Here is a 24,258-nt window from a genome sequence, read left to right as displayed (position 1 = left end):
GCCCGACCAAAACTCCGTCCATCATGAACTAAAACACAGCACGGACAGTTCAGAAACAATTCGGAATGAGTTAAAAGGAATTTTTAAACAAAGTAGTTTTCAAGACTGCATATTGCTAGCGGATTTATTTTCTGACCCAGTGTGCGGTCGTGACTGGTTCTGAGTGAGGGCTTTAGAGCAGGCAGCCGCTCTCCCAGCTTCCTGGTACTGCGAACCACGCTGAATCTTTTAGTGGTACGTAGAACCGGACCATACCGGCTTACTTTCGCACCTGGCTAAAACACCACAAAGGCCCTAATGTTTTTGCAGCATTCATGAATTTAGAGGTAAACTACTTTTAAGAGTTCCTCAGACATCTGTGTGCAAAAACAAAAACTGTTATTAACAGTGATGGGAATAACGGCGTTAAAATAAACGGCTTTACTTTTTTCAGTAACGGGGTAATCTAACTAATTACTATTTCCATCTTTATAACGCCGTTTCCGTTACTGAAAATTAGATGGGGCGCGTTACTTGCTTCTCAGCCACGGGAACCGCGAAGCTTTTTTTTTTTTTTTTTTTTTGGCGAGGCGAGGAGGGAGGGGCGAAACAACCGCCTAAGTGATGATTATTGCCGTTTTGGCGGCAGATATCGGACTCTGTGCGACACAGTGATTTATTCTAATAGCAGCAGCCTTTAGAAAGAACGGAGGTCTTCAGGTCGTCAACAAACTGCAACTTTATCTGCAATGTACGCGATTACGTATGAGGGAGAAAAATAGACACGCAGCTCTCACAGCGGGAGGTCCGACCACATTTGCTGATGTGAAAGCAGCATGTGTCTACCAGTTGGGGTCTGAGGGGCAATAAATAGTAAAAGTTCTGTGTAAGTACATAACTATACAATTCTACTCTATGCAACTGGCTCGTGAAATCTGCTAAGACAAAATACAAATTATTAAACATATTTAAACTTTAACGCAATAGTTACTTTCCCCGATAACTAGTTACTTCTATAGCGGAGTAATTCCGTTACTAACTCAGTTACTTTTTGGGAGAAGTAACTAGTAAATAAAACTAAACTAATATAACTACTACTTTTTAAAAGTAACGTGCCCAACACTGGTTATTAAACCCTAAAAACTCACCTGTTGTGTTTCCTCAGCTCTGTCGGCTCTGCGTGAACGTAGCTGCCTTATCTGAAATCCTCCCAGTCAACCTCGAGTATATACAAAGCTCAGTGTCCCTCCCCCACTTTCTCAGTCTTTCACAAACCTATTTACCTCAAATGTATAGATGAAACGTGATCGTTCTGCATGCACGACTTCCACACGAGGGAAAGTGAAAGCAAGTGAGCCCTGTCCTTTTGAAACTTCGTTACCTCGTGACAAGAATACACTGACTACATGTACGTAGAAGATATATGTGTGGAAGTGGTCTTATTTTCACTATTAAACGTAGCCCTGAGTTCTATTGCTGTTTTTGTCAGGATTTGAGTGTTGAAGTGAGGACCCAAGTGCAGGATAAATGATGAGGACAGACACCTGTGTGCACACTCGTCTCAATGTACAAATAACCCAGACAACAAAAACCGGAAAAAAACTTTGGGTTACATTACGTAATCCTTGGTTCTTTGATAACAGAGTGAGGTGTTTCACTATGGGAATCGCCTTGGGCGTGACCAACTACGGAAGCTCCAATGGCACAACGTCTGTCTTTGACAGACAGGTTGACCTGTGATATGGGCCCCGCCCCCTGGTACTATCACTGTCTCATTCTAGCCCGGTTTCTTTCCGTGCCTGTGCAAGGAGGGAAGTGCTGGTGAAACACCTCGCTCTGTTATCAAGGAACCAGGGATAACGTAATGTAACCCAAAGTTTTTTTCCTTGAGCTTGTCACCAAAGCCCACATGGCAAGCTGAAATTGCTGCTAAGTAGACCTTAATCGTGGAAAAGGCTTTCCCTTTATCCACCAACTCCTGCAGGAAACACAATACATCCACCAATGAACTTTGAAAAGGAACATTGTGTCTATTATTGCACCACTCTTCAAAAATCCACCACTTACTACTGTAAAGAGAGCGGGTAGAAGAGGCTCTGGTGTTCTGAATGGTCTCGATCACCTCTGGGGGCAGACCTGCAGCATTCAAATTCCACCTTTCACTGGCCAGGCCCATAGAGCCATGTGTTCTGGCTGTGGGATAAATGGCAATGTGAAAATATGCATCTGAAAGATCGATCATCACAAACCAGTCGTTTGGACGTATCGAGCTACAGAGCACTTTGTGTGTTAACATTCTGAACGTGTACTTTTGCAAGTGCTTGTTTAATACACACAGGTCTAATATGGGGCGAAGAGATGCACTCCCTTTCTTTGAAATGATGAAGTAACGGGAGTAAAAAACCCTGATGCGCTTCCTCGTGCGGCACCTTTCTGATCGCTTGTTTGTTTAACAAAGTTGCAATCTCGTCCTCCAGGACCCGTGCTGAATCTCCGTTGGCCACTGAAGTTAGGTTGAATTTCGGTGGTTTTATTCCTGAGAAATTGTCTTTAATGCCCAGGGATGAACTGCGCATGCGTGCCACCTTTCGCTTCGAACCGAGAGGGAACCGAGTGGACTCATTGTGTCGCGCGAATGTGACGTCACCCCCTCGGTTCGAAAAGAGGCCCCTCTAGGGCATTACTCTCCCATTACTCTTCAGGCACCCGAAGTCATTTTGCAGCGATGAGCCACGGAAACTTTACTCGTCGCGCTGTTTCTAACCACCCGAACACCTGCTTAATGAGCTAGCGGTTAGCATGGTTAGCACGCATGCCTGGCCTCACTGTAACATAGAAAGTGAGTAACGGCAGTAAACGGCATGTTTGGCTTGACATTTTGTCTGAGTGACACGAGTCACTTTTGTGCTAAAGCCAACGCTTAAGACGCCTTAAGTTGTGCACATGGTCTGCAGCAGCAGCACCAGGACAGAGCTCGGGGCGCAGAGAGGCTCAATGCTCATGGTGCGCCAAAGCAGCAGCAGGGCTTGGGGCCGGTGCCGCAGCGGGGAAAATTAAATTTTATAGTTATGAGTTATATAATGGGATGTTGAAGTATATTAGGGGGCGCTAAGGCGCGAAACATCAGGACCTGACAGTTATTCATTTTCTATGTTCTGTAGCATATCTACACAGATCATCACGGGATTGTTTATAAGAAAGCATAAGTTATTGATGAACCCAAGCCCCATCAGAGCCGTCAGGATATTTTTATTTTTAAGTAGCTGAAATGATTTTAGTTATCCCTTTCACTAGGGATGTCCGATAATATCGGCCGGTATTAGCCTATTTTTGTAATATTGATTCATATCGTTATCGGTTTTACCACCGATAATGAAAACAGATGACATAATGCCCAGGTTGTGCTGCTGCGTGCTCCTGCTGCCGCTGCTTGTGGGGTCCTGAGGCCTAACCTTATGAAACCGCACCCGGAGCCAAAACAACAACAGAGTGTAGCTAGTATGGTTAACAGGTTGCTTGCTACCTAAAATCAGTCTGGGCGGGAAAAAAAACGCCTGCATATATCGATATACCATATCGGTTGATATTGGAATCGGAAATTAAGAATTTGGACAATATTGGCTATCGGATATGGGCAAAAAGTCAATATCAGACATTCCTACCTTTCACCCTTGCCTTTTTTACTTTTGAACAAAACTGTCACACACGTCACACACAGACACACACACACAGTTTTTAATAATGCAGTGTTGGGCAGTTCTTAACCTAGGTAGTTTCTGCTTCAATCCCTTTAGATGTTTTCTCTGCTTGATGCCAATGATTTGAACCTTCTCAATCAGACTAACATCTTTTTCACATGGTTGTTTACGAAATGAGAAGCTGCTCATTGCATCAGTTTGAGTTAGTTTGAGTTGAAATAACTTGTTGCCAACTGAGAGATAATCACCCATACAGTAATCATCCAATAGGAGGCTAGTACCTTTTTGCTTATTTAAAGCCGGGTGGCGACATTTTTCTTTGGCCAGGTAGTGTATGAAGTATCAAGATTTAACAAGAACTAAAAGCAGTTGCACCTGAAGAAGTGGGATGGGATGAATGTGCCTCTAGTTAAAAATGATTCAGGCTCAGTGATCACTTCGCTTGGTTTATTGCAATAATTCTGCCCAGTAGGAGACATACACACAGAGGAAAGCCCCACTGAGCCCCACCAACGGGTCTTGTAGTTCGCGCTTCCGTTAGATCTGTGCTGGAGTATGTGAGAGCAGTGGAAAAGTACCTCTGTCTACATACAGCTTACCTTATAAGGAAGTGAAAAGAACATCAGGAACATCATGAACTCAACTAATGCAAATGATCCAGAGCCCCAAAATGTCACCATCCTGATATACGCTGCCTAGGCACATACTGCCGCTCTCTGTGATATTGCTCTCTGCAAGACACAGTGGTGGGCTGCAAGAGGAATCTGGACCTATTGTCCTTATACTGCAGAATGTATGTTCATGTAGATGTCTGCATATGACATCCGTACAGCTGCTGATCATTTCAGTCATTCAGAAAACAAATGTGACATACCAGGAGGAAGCTACAAAACAGAAGTTGTTGTATTTGAACATCTCAGCCCCTGCCTGTGACTATGAACATGAGTTGAGACCCTCTCTTCACTGGTCAGAAAATATGAGGTTGGTCTAAATACGAATGCAGAGTGGACGCTTCTCTTGCCCGACAGTGTGAGTCGGAACAGCAGTACTGGAAAGAAGTCCTTAAACGTGTGGTTGCTGTTATAACATTTTCGGGAGCGAGAGGACTGCCATTTTAAGGCGACAACTATTTGGGACCGCTTGAACTGATCGCGCAGTTTGACCCCTTTTTAACGGAGCACCTTGAGAAGCATCTTACCTGTCATCAACTGTGTGCGAAGAATTAATTTCATTAATGGGTGAGAAAAACCTGAGTAACTGATAGCAGAGGAAATGAAACACGCTAAATATTTCTCTGTAATCGTTGATTCAGCATCAGATTTAGCACACATAGATCAGCTCACATATGTTTTTCGTTTTGTCAGCGCAGATGGCAGAGTAGTGGAAAGAGTAGTGGGTTTGAGTCCATCCACAGCCACACAGGTGGAAGCCTAGCTGAATCTGTGATTGGAATGGTGCGAGGCTTGGGGTTGGACTTGTCAAACTGCCGTTGCCAAAGTGACGATAATGCTAGCAACATGCCTGGAAAATACAGCGGGGTCCAGGCTCACTTGAGAAAACAAAACACACCAATTCATCATACGCCATGTGCTGCCCTTTCGCTGAGCCTCATAGGTGTTAACTGCATTGAGAATTGCTGTGAGGAGGTTAACTCTTTTTTTGAACTGCTGCAGTCTCTGTATTTTGCAGTGCATCAACACATACAGCTTTCCGTAACAGCAAACATTACATTAGCTGCACTCTAAAATCCCTCAGCACCACCCGATTGAGTTGCATCGATTGTTGCATTGTTGCATTGTTGCATTGATTGTTAAACTTGATAAACTGGAGACAGTAATAATGACTATGTTGTGGGACCGGGTACTGCATAGATTTAAGGCAACAAGTGACCAACTCCAAAAAAACGATATGGATTTAGTTGTCTTTTGCTCTTGGCCTTTTGCGCTCTCTGCATTCATATGTTGGCGCACTACGAGAACTGTTTGCAGAGCTCCAAGAATCAGCACGCCCTGTCAGTGCTAAACAAAATTACCAGTTTGACACTCGACGTGTGAGAAAAAGAAAGAGATTTGCAGACGAGTCTGCTGATGACAGCGAAGCAGTTTTTACTGACAGTAGTGAGAGATTCAAGGTTGAAACATATCATGTCATCATTGACGGACTATCGTGCCTATCCAAGCCCATCGAAGCCTACACACACGTGTGTGACCTCTTGGAGGTTTTATTTCAGAGGGACTGTGATGATTGTGATGTGTGTGGAAGAGCTGCTAAGCTGAGCTCCACTTATCTGACAGATCTGGATAGTTCCTTATCAGACAAACTTGTTCAGTTCAAGCACTTTGTGCAGAATGAGACTTCACGTGTACAGCTGCTGCAAGGCCTTGAGAGTCATGGACTTAAGACAACATTTCTGAATGTTTATGTTGCACTACGACTGTTTTTAACCTTGCCTGTGTCTAACTGTGAGGGTGAGAGGTCGTTTTCTCTTTTGAGACGAGTTAAAAATGATCTGAGGACCACAATGTCACAGACACGGCTCATTTCAGATTTAAACAGGCACTTCCCCATTATTTAGGATTAAAATTTTGTATTTTGCCAGATTATGTATCTTTTTTTTTTGTCTTGTCCTCTTGAGAGAAATTGACAGATTTTCAAATGTTGATGTTGCACAAAAATGTTTAATTGTGATGTGACAGGTTGTTAACTGTTCCTGTAAATTATTTATTGTTGTTGAGAAATTTCAAAATGTTTATATTGTTATATATAATAGTTTGATTGTTGAATTGTTGAATTCTGAGGTGACAGGGTGATTTCTGTTTAATTCAATACATTTGTACTGGGATTAAATTCTGTTAAATAAACGTTGGATGGTTTGAAAGTGGTTGCTTATTTATTTTTTGTGAAAATGGAGGACACTTTCCTGTCTCTCAATGTAGTGGGTCAGTTTTACCAGATTATACTGATGCTGATGTGTTTTGTTTTCATAACACCATAGTGGACATAGTGGTGCATTTGTAGTTCTATGAGCATTTGCACATCTGTACATCAAAATACACTTGAGTATATTTACTATATATGACTGTAATTTATTCTGTGTTTTGCCAGATTGTGGTGATCCTGGGGTCGTGATGATGGGGCCCCAGAATATTGTTGCCCCCGATACAGCGAAGTGTTAATCTGGCTCTGCTCTTATACTCTCAAATTGTCATGTAACATCATCAGATATCGACCTGAGGCAGATTGGTCCCTCCATATGAGCTGGATTCTGCTCGAGATTTCTTCCTGTTAAATGGAAGATTTTCCTGCCACTGTCACCTTCAGCCTTTCTCTGGAGGTTTCACGCTGGATTTTTTCGAAAAGCCTCTTGAGACAATTTGTATCGTTGTTGACGCTATAGATAAAATTCAATTGAAATGAATTAAACCGGTGGTTTTATGTGTAACATGTTAATAGTAGAAAAGGGTGAATCCCTATAAATTAGAAAATGGCGCCATCTGCTGTCAGAGTTTTATTGTTTTATCTTTGACAGCAGGTAACAGAGCCGTATATTAGAGAGTCTGTCCAACTAGAGAATGGACCGTCTGAACTGTCCCTCGATGCTGATTGGTTCCGAGCTGGTCACGTGTTTCGTAGGCGCCATATTAGATACGTCTAACCGATATTCACCCATAGAGAAGTGGGAATAACAGAGAATAAAGTTGGATTAAAGATTAAATATGCCGCAGTGCTCAGCCCACGGCTCCAGCACAGGATCACGAAAACACGGAGGAAACTCCACCGTTTCCCCAATAAACAAAAACAGAGAAAGTTATGGAGCAGAAGATTAAAAGGAAGAACTGGATGTCAGCTGATTTCTCTCTATAATGTGATGAGGTAAGTGTCAATGTGTAAATGTTAAGTTTGAAGTTAACCTAGCCTTATGCTAGCTAGTTAGAAAAGTAGCAGCTACCGTCATATATGCTGTGAAACCCACCTGTGCATTTATGTCGGTGGCAAATTTAATTGACACATAACTTTGCGTCGGTTACGAAGCTATTAACGTTACTGCTAGCATGCTACTGATATAATGATAACGTTAAATAACAGTAACACTAGTTTAATTCTCACTATTACTGAGTATTTATGCGTTTTCGGTGTAATTTCAACCTTTTCTCGGCGATGGATGAACATGACTGAGGAGAAGATAAACACAGCTCCGTGATTAACTAAACAATCGGACTTTAAAGCATTTTACAGGCTCATTTAAGGTAAGTAACTTAGACCTGAGGGCTTTTTACATATTGAGAGACACAATAACACTTATAGCCCCGTTAATGGTGAAAATAAGACATTTATTTCAACAAAGCACATCCACCTCGTACTGTTAACCTAAATATAAAGTTCTCAAAAGTTAAGCTAATTAATTTCTCTGTTTCGTTCAGCGAACTGCTAGTTTTTCATGTTTTATTGATTGATATTCCAAAATGTATAGCTAGGTATTTTTTCAGACAGACACCAGTCCCCTAGTTTTATATATATATACTTTGTCTGGTAAGTTACACTTAAGAAGCTAACAGCTAGCCCAGTATGCATTTTCTGTACGTTTTTCACAGGAGAGGAATAGTTTTATTGAATTTAATTTTTAAATTCTTTTTTTAATTTACTTTAATTACATTACGGTGTATAGTATAATATTCACAATCAGAATTGATGTACAATGAGGATTTGCTCTATCATTTCATTCGGCACAAACCTGGTGAGCTCCAAGACATTGTTTTAGTCAAGGTGACACATTTATCACGTTTGTACCTCAACCATCATGATTTTAAATGGTTAATCCAGCGTAAACCAGTATCTCAACTCAAATGTTGCTCGTCTGCAAGTTTTAGATGCTGTTTAGACTTTCGAGCGCTTCTTCCTCTCCATGTTGCTGCTCTGTTTGTCCGGCAGAGTATGACGTAAATGTGCCATTAAGAATAATTAAGAGAATTGATAATGTTTGAGGTGTACAATTTCCGATGGAATGGATTAGTTGGAACCGGCGCTGAGTCAGAAAAAATGAGTTTCTAAAAGTAGAATGGGAGGTAGAGCCTTCAGTTATCAGGCTCCTCTGCTGTGGAACCAGCTCCCAGTTTGGGTTCAGGAGGCAGACACAGTCTCTACGTTTAAGGTCAGGCTTAAGACTTTCCTTTTTGACAAAGCTTATAGTTAGAGCTGGACTTAACCATCCCTTAGTTATGCTGCTATAGGCCTAGGCTGCAGGGGGACGATGCACTGAGGACATGTCCTCTCCTCTTTCTTCTCTGGCTCCTGTCCTCTAATATCTTATCATTTATTTTCTATCTCTTATAATTTACTAACCACTGTGTCTCACTCTCTCCCCTCCATCTTCTTGTGAGGGTCTCTGGTCTGCAGTGCTGAATATCTGACCTGTGGAGCTCCATAAACTACATCTGCATCTACATCTGTGAGGAGGAGGTCTTATCTGGATCTGGTACTTGATGCACATAAGTTTCTTTTTTTCATGTCATGCGAATGGTTCTGTGAAATGTAGAAACTGAATATATTCTACAAAAACAAAATGTATAATAAAAAATATAGGGGGTACAGGGGATTCTTTCCCTGCAGAATTTGTTTGAGCATCATAAATTTAAATAGAGCAATCTGGTGCGATTTGAGAGACAAATCAAGAAGCTTTAGACAATTTATCAATTATCACTATCAATACTATGGATTGGATTATACTCACAGTATAATATATACTCACTGAGTCCATTTTGTCAAATGTGTGTTTTATTAAGTTTACTAAGAACAAGTTGGTACTGAACTCTGACTCTTTGCCTTTTTTGTTCAAGTAACATGATACCACTGAATAATATTAATAAATCATTTTGGAGTAACAGGTGAAAATCAGGTACCCTGGAAGTGATGAAACCACTTTAACCTCACACAATAAATTGGTGTTACAGTAACATAAGAATCATGTTGAATCAACAGGATTCTTTTAAACAGTCTTAATGTAACTGAAATATTTTGGTTTGATAAATAATAATTGAGGAGGAAAAGAGAAAATGATGTTAGTTGAACACAATATGATTGTGTGAGACGGATGAACACATTAAAATGAAGTAAATCCAAAGGATCTTTTTTCTTTAGTTACAGTAACATAATATCATTGAATAATACGACTGTCTTTTCATTTTTCTATCAATAAACCATTGTGCCAGGTTACAGGGTTGTATGACTCACACGTTTGAATTATCCAAAAATAAAGCTTGAGTCACTCGTTTTCTCTTTTTCTGTTTATTTAAAATCAAAACGAACAACAAAAATGCTTTTAAACTAAACATAAACAAAACACTGAACACGCCTCTTCCTCCTTCCACAGCTGCTACAAATCTGAATTAAATCAGAACAGCTAAACACATAAACATAGATAAATCAAATGATCACTCTCATACCCCAAACCATAACTTAGACGTCCCATATCGAATACAGCAAATCATCTAAATTATAAAATAATTAAACACAAAAAATTGGCTCCAACAACTGCCATTAACAAATCAATTTGGAGTAATGGTTGAAAATCGGGTACCCTGGAGGTGATGAAGGCACTTTAACCTCGCATAGTAAATTGGTGTTAACAGTAACTTAAAAATGTGTTGAATCAACATGATTCTTTCAAACAATTTTAATGTAATTGAAATATTTTGATTGGACAAGCAATAATTGAGTGAGGGAGGAAAGAGAAATTTATGTCAGTTGAACACAATACGATTAATGTACACATTAAAATGAAATAAATCCAAAGGATCTTTTTTTTCACTCATGACATTATTTGTGTTAGTGGCCTTAATGAATGATTCACTATGTTATTAAAGTTATTAATTCATTCCAAACTAAGCAAGATTATAATAAAGAACAAGAAAAACTAAAACGTTAATAAAACACAGTTAAAATATTACTGATACTATTAAACATCTCTTAAATGTTAAAAGCTGTAAATGGCATAAAGACACTGTGGTGTGTAATAGAATACTCAGAAAAAAAGAAGTCAAATGTTTAAAGTTGCTGAATCATCAACCCTGAGACTTTGTCAGGAACAAACAAACCTGGTGTTTTAGAAGATATGAACTAGTTATATTGTTTTATTATTGGAGCACGAAAGGTCAAAATTACAAGATAATTTGTGTTGGATTATGTTTTCTACAGATATTGTGTAACTTTCATTGTTTGCATTTAGATTATAGATTGTTTGCAAGATTATTATATATAAAAACCAACATGTGCAAAACGAGGTTAATAAAACGGTTAACAAATACTGAGAAAAAACAACGTTAAAAACAAACAAAAAAAATTTAAAAGAAAGAAAGAATTTTAGGTTGATTTGACTTTGAACTACTTAACCAAACAGATTAAAAATATAATTTTCATTCAATCAAATTTCAATTTTGACAATGATGTCTAGACAAAAAACAACTGAATCCAAATATTTAGATTTAATCAAATATAATACCCTGACATTTAACAACTTTACTGAACTTAAGAACAATATATTGTTTTATTTCCATAAATTGTAGCTGAACAACTTTGACACAGTGGTTTGATGTTGACATCGTATATTTGTTTGTTACTCTCCTGATCAGTTTTCTTTTCACTGAGGCAAACAGGTTTCTGGAGCCTAATCTAATCACCTACAGTATTTGATGATTTGTTGACTGTCCACATTTAGGACATTTTATTTGCACATCATTTTAGAAGATTTCACTTTGTGAAAAATCACAGGAAAACAATTGTTAGGACTTTCAGTAGAGTTGTAATTGTGTAGTTTCACTCACTGTTTTACATTTCATCCAGACTTTTAATTGCTTCTTCTTTTGTGTGAGTTTTCCACTCACTGGGAATTTCACCTTTGCCCTTGAATTTATGACCATAGTGGTCTTCCAGGTCTTTTTCAAACCGACACACAAACCATGTCCAGTATTTCAACTTTGACTCATCAGGGGTGATTCTCCAGTTAGCAAACCTTGGTCCAGCTTTTCTATACTGTTTGAAAGGAATGGTGTATTCCGAATTTGTCTCAGGGTAAAAAGATCTATCACTCACAACATTTGTTGTGCAGAAATCAACACTCATTATGTCTGTGTGTCTGTAGTGCCAACCTTTGATTGCACCAGACCGGTGAAAAGGGACACTGTGGTCCTCAGGACTGTGGTCTTCCAGGGTGTTGGTGCAAACAGCTGCACAGAATGGACATGTTACCCAGCAGCACTCACACAGCTGATCAATGAGGATTTGATCAGGTCTCAGCCTGAATTCCTTCATCTTATCCAGGGAGAGGTGGTTCATCTCCTCAATGATGTTAACCAGACCTTTCTCTATCTCTTCTTTAAGAAAATCAAAGTTGTTTATGTCACTGAAGTTTTGACAACAAATGGTATCAAGTGGCAGCTCATCCTTGAGGAAAGAGGAATATTCCTTCACCCACATCTCTATGTCTCCTCCCTGGGTTTTGACTTTTGTTGTTGCTTCAAATAAAGCTTGTCTCACAAGCTGACTGATGTCATCAACATTTTTCTTCAGTATATTCTGAGCTTTACCGCTGTGTTCTCTGAAGATGTATTTCTCTATTTCTTCTTTTATAAAAGCCTCTACTTGCTCCCTTGGATGTCGGATGTAGTTGATAAAATCATCAAAATCTTCTTTCTCTGCAAGTGATTTCAACACATGTTTCTCCAAATCTAACCTGTTCCCATTGAATGCTGGGATGGTGCACCTCATCTCTCCAGCGAGATCAATGGCGGTCTTGTTACAAACAGTCTCAACAGTGGAAACCTTCAGTTTGTCACAGATCATTTCTCCAAACACGACAGCAGATGAGTTTCCTTTGCAGAAGCTTCTGAAAACATTGGAATATTGTGGTTTATTGTTGTTCAGGTAAGTGAGGGCATCATTGTTCTTTTTGAATGTCTGGTGAGAATCTGAAAGCCAACTCTCCAGTCTTTCAAAAACATACAACAAGACATCAACTATAAACTCCTTCTTGAATGAATAGTTCCTCTCTGATTCAAATTCTGTCACTTTTTCTTGAACATTTTTGGCCACTTCTTGTAGGTAAGTTGAGCTGTAGCCTCTTGTTGCTACAGGCTTGGTCTTAATTGCATCAAGGGACTGTTGGTAAATGTTGTTAATGAAGGTTCTTATCATTTCCTGTTCTTCATGAGGAAGAATATTTTGTTGTGTTCCTACAACTTTTTGTCGAGCGTAGCCCATTACAGCTTTGAACCCTTGTTTGATTTTGTGTGTTACATAAGAGTTACAGTAATTCCCAACTTTTGATACATTTTTGTATCTTCTACTACTGTTGGATTCATCTATGAGAGACCATTCAATCCCCAGCTCCTGAAGGATGGACATTTCATCTTCCTTCAAGTTTATGTCCTTAATGGGTTTTATATCTTCAGTTAATTCACTGACCCAGTTGGTCCAAACAGAGTTGAACTGCTTTTGAAGCTCCTCTTCATCCTTTGCCTTGTCTTTTAACTGTTGAGCAAGCTCTTTGCTCTTTTGTAGCAGTTTGTTCTCAAACTCTGGCTTTTTATCATCAAGCTTTTTACAAGCTTTCTTTTGCTGGATAACTTCTTCCAGTTTCCTTTTCACTTCTGTTACCTGATCCTCATGAAACCCCTTGATTTTGATTTCAAATCGGCCTCGCCACTGAACCAACATGTCTTTGTCTCTGTTGTCCTCAAAATGTGATGTCATGTCTTTCTGGATTTTTTCATATGTTTTCCTCATTTCATTAAAAAGGTAAGTACGGTCAACATTGTCCAGTTTTCCATTTTCAATCCTGGTGTAAAGTTGGTTTTCAATGGTCAGCATTCTGCTCCTAAGGTCCCAAGTCCAGTTCCCATATTGGACCTCAAGCTTTCTGTACACTGCAATTTCAAGCGTGTTTTTGAAACTGAAAACAAACTGTTCGTTCATCAGAGTATTCCACAGGTCTTGAATTTTGCTTTTAAAATGTGAGAGAGTGATTCCAGCAGACTGTGAAGCCTTAGTGAGGATCATCCTCTTCAGTTCTTGGACACTCTCACTGTAACCAGGATTTGGGGGAGCCATCGGTGGACTTCCTTCCCATAGCTGGGCAAAGTATTTCACATCTTGTTGCACATCAAATGCAATGATGTCACTGAAGCACTTAACGTCACACACCTCCTCTTTGGCAGCGAGCTGAGCCATCTGGTCCAGTTTTTCTTGCAGGTGTCTCTTTCCATCCATGTTTTTCTCTGCAGCTGCAATGTCTGTAACATTCTGGTGAATAAACACACAACTCGGAGAAAGCTTAACTTTCTTCATCCTCATGAAAGCCTGGACAACAATCTGCAGGACATCTTGCATCTCAGTTGGATTCTCACCAAAGATGTTGATCAGCGTCATGTTTCCCAGGCCAACAACAAATGTGGCCAGTGTGTTGTCGTGGTGAAGAGTGGATTTACCTGCCAATTCAAGAGCACGTAGTCCTTCAGTGTCCACTACGAGAACATAGTCAAACCTGAAATCTTTCTGTATTTCCTCTGACACTTTGACCAGCTGCATGAAAGCACCCTTGGTGCACCTACCAGCACTCACTGCAAACTGCAATCCAAACATGGCATTCAGCATTGTTGATTTTCCACTGCTTTGTACGCCCAGAACCGACAACACAAAAACTCTCTGGTCGCCCAGTTTCTTGATGACTTCTTCTAAAACACTAGAGATCCACGTCAAAGGCACATGACCTGCATCTCCATCCATCAGCTCCATAGGGTGTCCTGATATCATCAGATCTGCAGCCAGTTTAGGGTATTTGGACCAGTTGGTCTGTCCACTGTTTGGTTGTTTCTTCAGAGCTTGATGAGCTTCATAGATCTGTCCCATTTCTCTAAAGATATGCTCCAAACCAAAAGTTGCTGACTGCAGTTTTTTTGATATTGTTTCAAGTTCATCTTGTTTACGTTCTAACTTTTGAGAATTTGGGTGTTTCTTCTTCAGAACCAAGACCTCAGACCATTTTTCATCATAGCTTTGGAGAATTGAAGACAGATTGTCTGTGCAGAGAGCATCTATTAAGATCTGAGTCCATTTCAGGAAGTACTCTATCTCCTGGGACGACAAAGAAATGAGGCTTTCAGTGAATGACTTCATCAGTTCACTACAGGAAACAGAGCATTGATCTTCTCTGATTTTCCTCTGCTGCTGATTTTTCTGACTTTTTTCCTCTTCCGCGTTTCCTTTCAGATGATACAGTTCTTTTTTAATTCTCGCCCACTGGTGCCACAGTTGGCCTTGACAAGGGAGAAATGTATCTTTGATCTTTGAAATGTTCATCCCCTGAATCAAATTAAATATTTCCATTGCTGCCTTTTCTCCTTTTCGACACACTGGGTCATCTTCATCCACTCTGATTCCAGAGACATTGGCCATAGATTTGAGCTGGAAGGAGGTTTGTAGTCCAGACAAAATCTTTCCAATAATTCCTTTCAGTTTTTTCGAAACATTTGACTGGCTTCTGTCTTTCAGACCCATTTTGTACTTTCCTGGTTTCATCTGAACTGCATCACAATCATTGTCAGCAATGAGAATAATGAGAGGCTTCTGAGACTTGTAAAGATCTGAGATGACCGTCGTATTTCTGTGACTTTTTTCCAAAGTTGGTACAAGAACTACATTGACTGAAGAAGTTTCAGTCAGTATTTTAGTTTGTTTTTCAATCATCAGAGCATCACCATGAAGATTACAGAAGGCAATGCAGTCAGTGAAGGAATCACTGGGTTTTCCAGCAGGGCAGTACCAGGCAATCTCTGCCACACCGTCCATCAGATGACGAGATTTGGTGCTGCCTGGACAGTTTCTGTGGAAGAAGGTGTTGTGACGGTCGTTGATCAAAGAGTTCATGAGCTGTGATTTAGACTCAGATAGTGAACCCAGGCGGAAAAATGACACCATGTGTGTCTGAGCGTTGCAGATGGGCATACTCTTCATGGTGATGACATTCGAAACATCTTTAATTTGAGTTGTTTTCCATGTTTTGATTATTTTTCTAAATGTCCACAGAGGACATTCGATTGTTGCGGTCTCTGGGTTGGGAACAAGGAAAGGCAAGGCGTACTGACACTGTGATAACTTTGTAATCATGTTCTGCTTAAGGAAGCTGTCTGAGCAGTGAAATACTGCCATTTGAACATCCATTGGATGCACGTTGGTTAGTTTCGATTGGTCCACGTCTACAGTGGTGCTAAAGAGAGCATCTAAGTCATTGTCATCTGATTCAGATACTAGAACAGACTGTGAATCTTTCACATCAGAACCATCTTGTCTTTCAGGAATATATCTGGCTCTGTAGTCTAATATCATTAACTTCTGAAGAAACGTATCAGCGAGATCTTTCTCAGATATCTCATTGCCCTGTTTAACATGTGGACCTATTTTGAGAAAATCTGATGGTGACAACTTCTCTTGTTCTTGAAGGTGAAGTCTGCTGAGCAGCATTTCCGCTTCTCTTTTATATTTCTTTATGTTGCTCTCATCTGCAAAACAGAAATGGTAAATCACATAACCACAAGAAAAGACATGTAAATATGGGCAGTCCCAGTCAAACATGCTGAATACATCATTTAAATAACACATATTAGACAGATCTATTCTGTCTAATATTGCTCATCTCAGTGATCATCCGTTCGTTCATTATTTCAGCATTTCAATGGGCCAAAACAACATCAAGAAACAGAGTAATCCATGCAGTGAACTGGCCTACTGAATCACCAGTTATAAACAAAACCGAGATGGTTTGGGATAAGTTCCTCCGCAGAGCGATGGAAAAGCAACCAACAAGTGCTTGAGTCATGTAGGAACTGGTCAAGACTGCTGGGAAACATTCAGCAACAAACTCACTCTCAGGCTTTGAGAAAACTCAAACACATAAGTGGATTTTCATAAAAATCAAGTGTCCTTTAGTGTCCTTAAAAACGAGGGTTTATATATTTCTGAATAAATAAATGCACAAGCACACTTGACTGTGTTCTCCTTTTCTACCCCCAGGAAATCTACAGACGTTTTGAATCATTTTTATGTAGAGTTATCTATGTATTTATCTATCAAAAATGTTATTTCAAAGTTTCAGTGTCTTCAGTTTTGCTCTCCAATTTAGAAAACTAGAAGTAATGTAAACAACAAAAAAACTTTCTCTTACCTTTCTCCTTGTCTCCAGTTTTAGATGGATTAGACCTGATGTCAGACTTTCCTCCAGTGTTGTCGTCAGTCTTCTCTGAGTGTTCAGCGCTGCCAGGTTCATTCAGGATGTTACACTAAGAAGAAGATTCCACATAAACATATCTGTAAAGTTTCTCAGCCATCTAAGTCATGGTAATCCAAAGGTGTTTGAAAAAAAGGCAACTGGACAGTTTTGAAAAAGAATTTTATACAAACCTAAGCTGAGCTGGTTAGTCTGTTTCAAATTAACATTACTTTCATGAATAATCAGACCAAGAAAAGACATAAACAGGCAATACTCAAGATAAGATAATACTTTATGATCCCCATTGGGGAAATTCAGATGTTACAGCAGCACAACAGTCACCAGAAAGAAATTAATTAACATTAAACAGGACAACATAAATAACTAGTATTACTGAAGCAACTAAGGAAAAAGAAACAAGATAAAACAATATGCATAGTTTAAAGATTTTACCTTGGATTCAGCTGGATTCTCTGTCTTGTTGACAACAGCTTGTAAGAAAAAAAAAAACATTGCACAGGGGTTTAAATTAATTTAAATGTACCTTGTCTGTTCTTTAAGACTACTTATAATGTTGTATTTTTATTAGTTCTTATTTTCAAATTATGCAGCATTTTCAGTTCAACTTTTGTGTTTGGTTTTAGTTTAGTTTGTATGAGCTTGAGCATTCTTTTTACATACTGAATACAGGGTATAATAGCAGTATCTCATCTACTGTACATTTAAGGCAGAAATTGGGGACATCTGGTCGCCCTAAAAAAACACAGAACTGACACGGCACCTTTTTGGAAGAAGTTCTTCCACATTTTCATGGTCTGTTTGTTCTGCCGCAAACTTTCCATCTTTCGCCAACTTCACAGTGATGTAGTCGCACCATGCGTGTTTAGAAGCGTTATATTGAAAATGGTCGTATTGAGAAGGATTGTATTTGACCATGAGTGCTTCAGAACAATGCTACATGATGTATTATATACTGAGGTTTTTCTAATGTAGGTTTTTTTGTCCACTCTGTTTTTATTCTACTCTGTCTGCACTGGTTGCATCAACATATTTCATGCAATAAAATTGATGAGGGCGGGGGTGCCTCACCGTAATTTTGTCTAGGGCGCCAAAATAACTAGGACTCTGTTTAATGGTTTAGGGTTATTTTTCAGCACGGGTCATGATGTTCACTGCTGTTGTTAAGTTACATCCACGTTAAAATCTCACCTGTCCAAACGGTTTCTTCTTTGTAGAGTTTCTGCTCCATTTGTTCTTTCTGTTCTTTATTCTCATCACACATCAGTGTTGTGTAACAGTGGTGATCGTTTTCAACAGATCAACAGATCTATTATCTCTTTTTCATCTGTCATACTTCTTCTACATGTGTGGAATCTTTGTTCATTAAAACTGGAGAAATCTTTAAGGTCTTCCAGTGCACTTTCACATGTTTCATCCAACTTATGAGTCACTATTGTCATTACATAAGAAAGAAAGTCTTTGCCAAAAGCTTTTTTTAACTTCTGCACTGCTGAGTGGTAATGGTTGACGTGCAGACCATTTGGCAGCAGTAGGACAAAGGCATGAATTCCCTGATTTAACGGGATTCTGTCAATGTTTGGAAAACCAAGCCTGTTAATGACGGAGATGTGCCGACCACACAAATCATACAGTTTGGAGGAAAAATGCTCCACATTTGTCAGCTTGTCATGGTCAAGTAAAATGTTTTTTGGTCCAATCTCAATGGAATTAGTATCACACAAGAAATTTAGAAATTAAATTCTAAAATGCAATATATAAAGTCCGTCTTATAATCAGAGCTTCTGTTTAAAATATTACTTTTGTCTTTGCTTTCAGTTGATGCAGACTTTGTTTGCTCTCCTGTGGTTGTGTCCTTCGTCTCTGAGTTCTGAGCTTCATCCTTCATTGGATCAGGCTGAGAAAAAAAGTGATTTATTTTTGTCACAATTCATTCCACAGAAATAGACTTGTTCTCTTACTGGTATGACAAATGTAAGTTTTAAGTGTTTTTCTGGTAACAAGCCAGAGAAGAAAAGAAACACAAGTAAAGTAAATGCATTAGATTATAATGACTAACATAGTTGTAAAACATTTACCGTGGTGTCAGCTGTACTCTCCTCCAACGGGTCTGTGGAGACATGCAGTAGAAAAAATGAATTTATGATCAGCCTACAACTCTGATATTTAGAGAACCATTCTTACTTCATGAAAAAATATTTTCACATTTTTAATTTACCTTTTTTATCAATCTCACATTTGGTTTCAGACTCTCCTCCTCCTCCTGCTATGTTGTCATTACTCGCTTCCATCTGCTTTTCATCTATAAATTATTCACCAAAAATGCAAATAAACCTCAAAACTGCGAATGCAGACCATTCATGAGTATCACATCTAACACTTCTCATATAATAACAGATTTGAGGTAGAAGATAAAAAGTAAAAACTGTTTCAAAAGCCGATTTCTGTTTATCCTGTTTTATTCAGCATGACCAGAGAGGGCGCCACAAACACTTGTGTATTAGGGAAATTTGGCAAAAAATGCAAATGATTCATTTTGTTTCATGTCTATATTTAATGCGCCTGTGCATGGGAAATATATATATATATTTTAAATGACATGTATTAATGGGGTGATATGTTTTTGTTTAAAAGAGGGTTAGCAGGAGGAAGTCTACAAACATGAGGTGAGATTTACTTGAACTGAAAATAGAAATATACAAATCTGAAGGGAATACAAAAATAGAGGGAGAGAGAGAGAGAGAGAGACTGACTGGTTAATAATTTACAAATAATTGAATAAAGGAAGCGTTTAACAACTAGAAACCATGAAGTAGAAATAGTTCCAATTGATAAAAAAGTGTTGAACATGTGCACCTCTATCTTTGTCTATTATTGGAATTACTCTGTCATAATTAGTTGTGTTCTTTTATTTATTTATTTATTTATTTGATTAGGTTATAAGTTATTGTAAAATCACTGATTAAAATGTTACCTTCTTCCTCAGTTTCAGATGAAACCTTCTTTTCAGCCTCCCTTCTTATGTTGTCATCAGTCTTCTCTGAGTGTTCAGCTCCACCTTGTTCAGTCAGTACATTACCCTAAGAAAAAGATAATTTTGGGCCAGTTTTATTAACAATGACTTAAACAAGAAAAAACTGTTCTTGAGCACCATTGCTGTATTTCTAGCTTTGAATACTTTACCTTGATTTCAACTGAATGTTTCACCTCTCCAACTGCTGGATAATTTAAAAATAAGCAGATAGCATGAAGTCAGCATCAGTCTATGTTTATAACATATTATACAGACACGCACATATATATATTTACACATGCAGATGGGTGAGCTAATAACACTGCATAACACTGGTTCAGGACCCCTTATTCACCCCTTAATGACCCAGATCAAAGACAATTTTCAGCTTCTCAGATATACGGAATTAAAAAGTTGAGCAGTTTGTACCTGAGACAGCAGAATATGACTGAATACTGTATATCCCAGTATTAAAACAAACACAAAAAACAAATGTCATGATGAACCAAAACGATGATGGAGATGGAAGTATTTATTTTTACACTCAATTAGCTGGATTTTAATTTAACCAGAACACTTCAGTAACTTCAGCCTTTTTTAACAGACTCAACAGAGCTTTCATGCACCAAATAAAAAGTCGAACTACTGAGAAATATTAACAAAAAAGTCAAAATGAAAAACTTTCCCCTTTCACATCGTCAATACGGGGTCGACCCAGGCAGCAGTAGGACAAAGGCTTGACTCCCCTGATTTAACGGGATTCTGTCAATGTTTGGAAAACCAAGTCTGTTAAAGACGGAGATGTGCCGACCACACAAATCATACAGTTTGGAGGAAAAATGCTCCATATTTGTCGGCTTGTCATGGTCAAGTAAAATGTTTTCTGGTCCAATCTCAATGGAATTAGTATCACCAATTAACACAAGTGTGAGCTCAGGCTTCACTGAAAACAAACATAAGAACATCAGTAGATTAGACAATCAAGTTCATTACAGTTGATTGAGGAAATTAAATTCTAAAATGCAATCTATGAAGTCCATCTTATAATCAGAGTTCCTGTTTAAATTTACTTTTATCTTTGCTTTCAGTTGATGCAGACTTTGTTTCCTCTCCTGTGGTTGTGTCCTTCGTCTCTGAGTGCTGAGCTTCATCATTCATTGGATCAGGCTGAGAAAAAGAGTGATTTATTTTTGTCACAATTCATTCCACAGAAATAGACTTGTTCTCTTACTGGTATGACAAATGTAAGTTTTAAGTGTTTTTCTGGTAACAAGACAGAGAAGAAAAGAAACACAAGTAAAGTAAATGCATTAGATTATAATGACTAACATAGTTGTAAAACATTTACCTTGGTGTCGGCTGTACTCTCCTCCAAAAGGTCTGTGGAGACATGCAGCAGAAAAGATGAATTTATGATCAGCCTACAACACTGATATTTAGAGAACCATTCTTACTTCATGAAAAAATATTTTCACATTTTTGTTTTACCTTTTTTGTCAGTCTCACATTTGGTTTCAGACTCTCCTCCTCCTCCTGCTATGTTGTCATTACTCGCTTCCATCTGCTTTTCATCTATAAATCATTCACAAAATGCGAAGAAACCTCAAAAATGCGAATGCAGACCATTCATAAGTATCACATCTAACACTTCTCATATGATAACAGATTTGAGGTAGAAGATAAAAAGTAAAAACTGTTTCAAAAGCTGCCGATTTCTGTTCATCCTGTTTTATTCAGCATGACCAGAGAGGGCGCCACAAACACTTGAAATACAAAGAGTGTATTAGGGGAAATTTGGCAAAAAATGCAAATGATTCATTTTGTTTCATGTCTATATTTAATGCGCCTGTGCATGGAAAATATATATATATATATATTTAAATGACATGTATTAATGGGCTGATATGTTTTTGTTTAAAAGAGGGTTAGCAGGAGGAAGTCTACAAACATGAGATGAGATTTACTTGAACTGAAAATAGAAATACACAAACCTGAAAGAAGTACAAAAATAGAGAGAGAGAGAGAGAACTGACTGGTTAATAATTTACAAATAATTGCATAAAGTAAGCATTTAACAACTAGAAACAGGTCTTTTTCATATCAAACTTATTTCTACCTTGTTCAGCCTCCTACAAACAATCTCCTCACATGCTGTATAAAGCAAGCAGCACAAGTTCACCAGAAGAGAGGTGACACTGTCCATGTAGTGGATCACATTTTTAAATCAAAGATAAAACACCACAAAAGCCCTAGAAACCGATAACGTAATAATTGGTGATAACGTGATAGATTTGACATTTTTAAAATGTAATAGTCCAATAACATAATAACTAGCCAACAACATAATAAAAGTCCTAAGTCATTATGATGTATTCTCAAATAAAGTGACCACACATGAAAAATGTAATCTCTATTAAACCGCCAAGGTGTACTCTCAGTGGCAGGGAAATAACAACTGGTCAGACCAGCCAAGAGCTGAAGTGGAAGAATACTGGAAACGCATATGGGAAAGAGAGGCATCACACAAGACCAATGCCCAAATAAACGTCAAGTGCAGCATATACCAAGGAGGTGCCCTATCACTACTGCTGTTCTCTGTAAACCGGAACTGCCTCAGTCAGATCATCACATAGAGTGTATAATTCCAATTCCAAAGTGGGGCAACAATCAGCCACCTGTTCTACATGGATGACATCAAGCTGTACACCAAGAACGAATGAAGAACGAATCCACACCACCAAGATCTACAGCAACGACATAGCGTTATCATCAGAACTGAAGGGGTTGACCTACCAGAGGACAACATAGGTGACATCCAAGTTAGTTACAAGTATTTAATGGAAATCATGAGGAGGCCACAATGATGTCAACCACAACCAAATACTTCCAGAGAGTAAGTCCTGAAAAGTCAGCTGAATGGTGAGATCAAGATCCGAGCCATCAACATGTCTGTACTACCAGTCATCAGATACCCCACTGTGACCATAAGCTGGCCAAAGCAGGAGACAGAAGCCATAGATATCAAGACAAGAAAGCTCTGTCATGGTTCTGTCTTTTATTTTCTGCCACGTTTTGTTTCCTATTTTATTCTCTCAAGTTTCTTAGTTTCCTGTTTCTCGCACCTCCTTGTGTTTCTGTCATGATGTCTGTTCGTATCGTGTTTTGTATGTTTTATTTTGTTAAGTTCTGGATTTCCTGTCTTGTGCCTCCTTGTGTGTCCCTTGTTTGTTAATTGGTCTGACCTTGTTTGATTGCCCTGATCTGTTTCACCTGAGCCCTCTTGTGCATATACAACCCTGCCTTTCCGTTGTGTCGCTTTTTTACCTCTCCATGTTTCCATGTCTTGTTCTATGTTATGTCGTCCACGGTCTTTGTATCCACACCATTCCGTGACTCTTTTTTTTTTGGATTTTCCTGCCATGCTTGCAGCATCTTTTGTTATTAAATACTTTTTGTTTGAACTTCGTGCCTCATCAATAGTCCTACACTTGGGTCCTACTTTTACCTTTAAACCTTCACATCCTGACAAGCTCCTCATCATGCATGGAGGGTTTCACCACAACTCCAACACCCTGAGACCGCACTAAGCTGAAAGAGGGAGGCCGAGGACAAGTGAGCATCAAGGCCACAGTCCAGGATGAAACATCCAAGAATGCATCAAGAAAATGGCCCTAAATGATGAACTGCTAAGATAGTGTCTCAGACAACAAAAAACAGATGAGAATGCAGAGGAAGAGGAGCAATACAACCTGGAGGGACAAGCACGGCATATACCACCGTCAAACTGAAGAAGTGGCTGATATCGCAAAAACCTACCAATGGCTGGAAAAGACTAGATGTAATAAGTTATTATGTTATCGGTTCAAGACTTTATTACGTTTTTGGCCAGTTATTGTGTTATTGGCTTCTACAAGCCTTAATGCTCTAAATTTAAGAGTGAAGACAGAAGTTTTTGATGCTATAAAAAGCACACAATTATTCATCCGTGTCTTAGTAAGGCAAATGAATGATTGTAGAATGTTTTTCTCTATTTAATCAAGACACAACATTCTACAATTATGAATTCATTTAATAATTTTGTTTACGCTTATTAAGGATAACATTCCTAGCCTGACCTTTTTTCAGTTATTTAGACAACTGTTCTTCATGAAAAAATATTTTCACATTTTTACATTACCTTTGTTGTCAGTCTCACATTTGGTTTCAGATTCTCCTCCTTCTGTTGTGTAGTCATTGCTCGCTTCCATCAGCTCTTCATCTTTATATTTATTCACAAAAATGGAAATAAACCTCAG

The 24,258-nt window shown here is 38.7% G+C and overlaps 2 protein-coding genes across 9 annotated transcripts in view; one reads left to right on the top strand and one right to left on the bottom strand.

Annotated features, from left to right (window-relative positions):
• The window catches only part of LOC124997298 (interferon-induced very large GTPase 1-like), a 406,468-nt gene that overhangs the window by 226,038 nt on the left and 156,172 nt on the right, over positions 1-24,258 (top strand). The gene's annotated exons all lie outside the window — the stretch shown is intronic.
• The window catches only part of LOC124997300 (interferon-induced very large GTPase 1-like), a 106,819-nt gene that overhangs the window by 49,166 nt on the left and 33,395 nt on the right, over positions 1-24,258 (bottom strand). For 2 of the 5 annotated variants that reach the window (XM_047570902.1, XM_047570906.1), the window contains exons 7-14: positions 21,452-21,535; positions 21,312-21,343; positions 21,034-21,130; positions 20,134-20,168; positions 19,925-20,030; positions 19,169-19,252; positions 19,029-19,060; positions 18,751-18,847 (exon numbers count right to left, since the gene is read on the bottom strand). In XM_047570902.1, coding sequence (XP_047426858.1) covers positions 18,751-18,847; positions 19,029-19,060; positions 19,169-19,252; positions 19,925-20,030; positions 20,134-20,168; positions 21,034-21,130; positions 21,312-21,343; positions 21,452-21,535 — 567 coding nt within the window. Of the gene's footprint in view, positions 1-10,737; positions 16,226-16,887; positions 17,003-17,385; positions 17,424-18,750; positions 18,848-19,028; positions 19,061-19,168; positions 19,253-19,924; positions 20,031-20,133; positions 20,169-21,033; positions 21,131-21,311; positions 21,344-21,451; positions 21,536-24,258 lie in introns of those variants that run through there. The other 3 variants (XM_047570908.1, XM_047570907.1, XM_047570903.1) reach the window with 3 other exon arrangements.

This window comes from Mugil cephalus, chromosome 20 (genome assembly GCF_022458985.1).
Source record: "Mugil cephalus isolate CIBA_MC_2020 chromosome 20, CIBA_Mcephalus_1.1, whole genome shotgun sequence".
NCBI lineage: Eukaryota > Metazoa > Chordata > Actinopteri > Mugiliformes > Mugilidae > Mugil > Mugil cephalus.
Note: the sequence above shows the minus strand (reverse complement) of the source record. Positions and strands in the feature narration are given on the sequence as shown.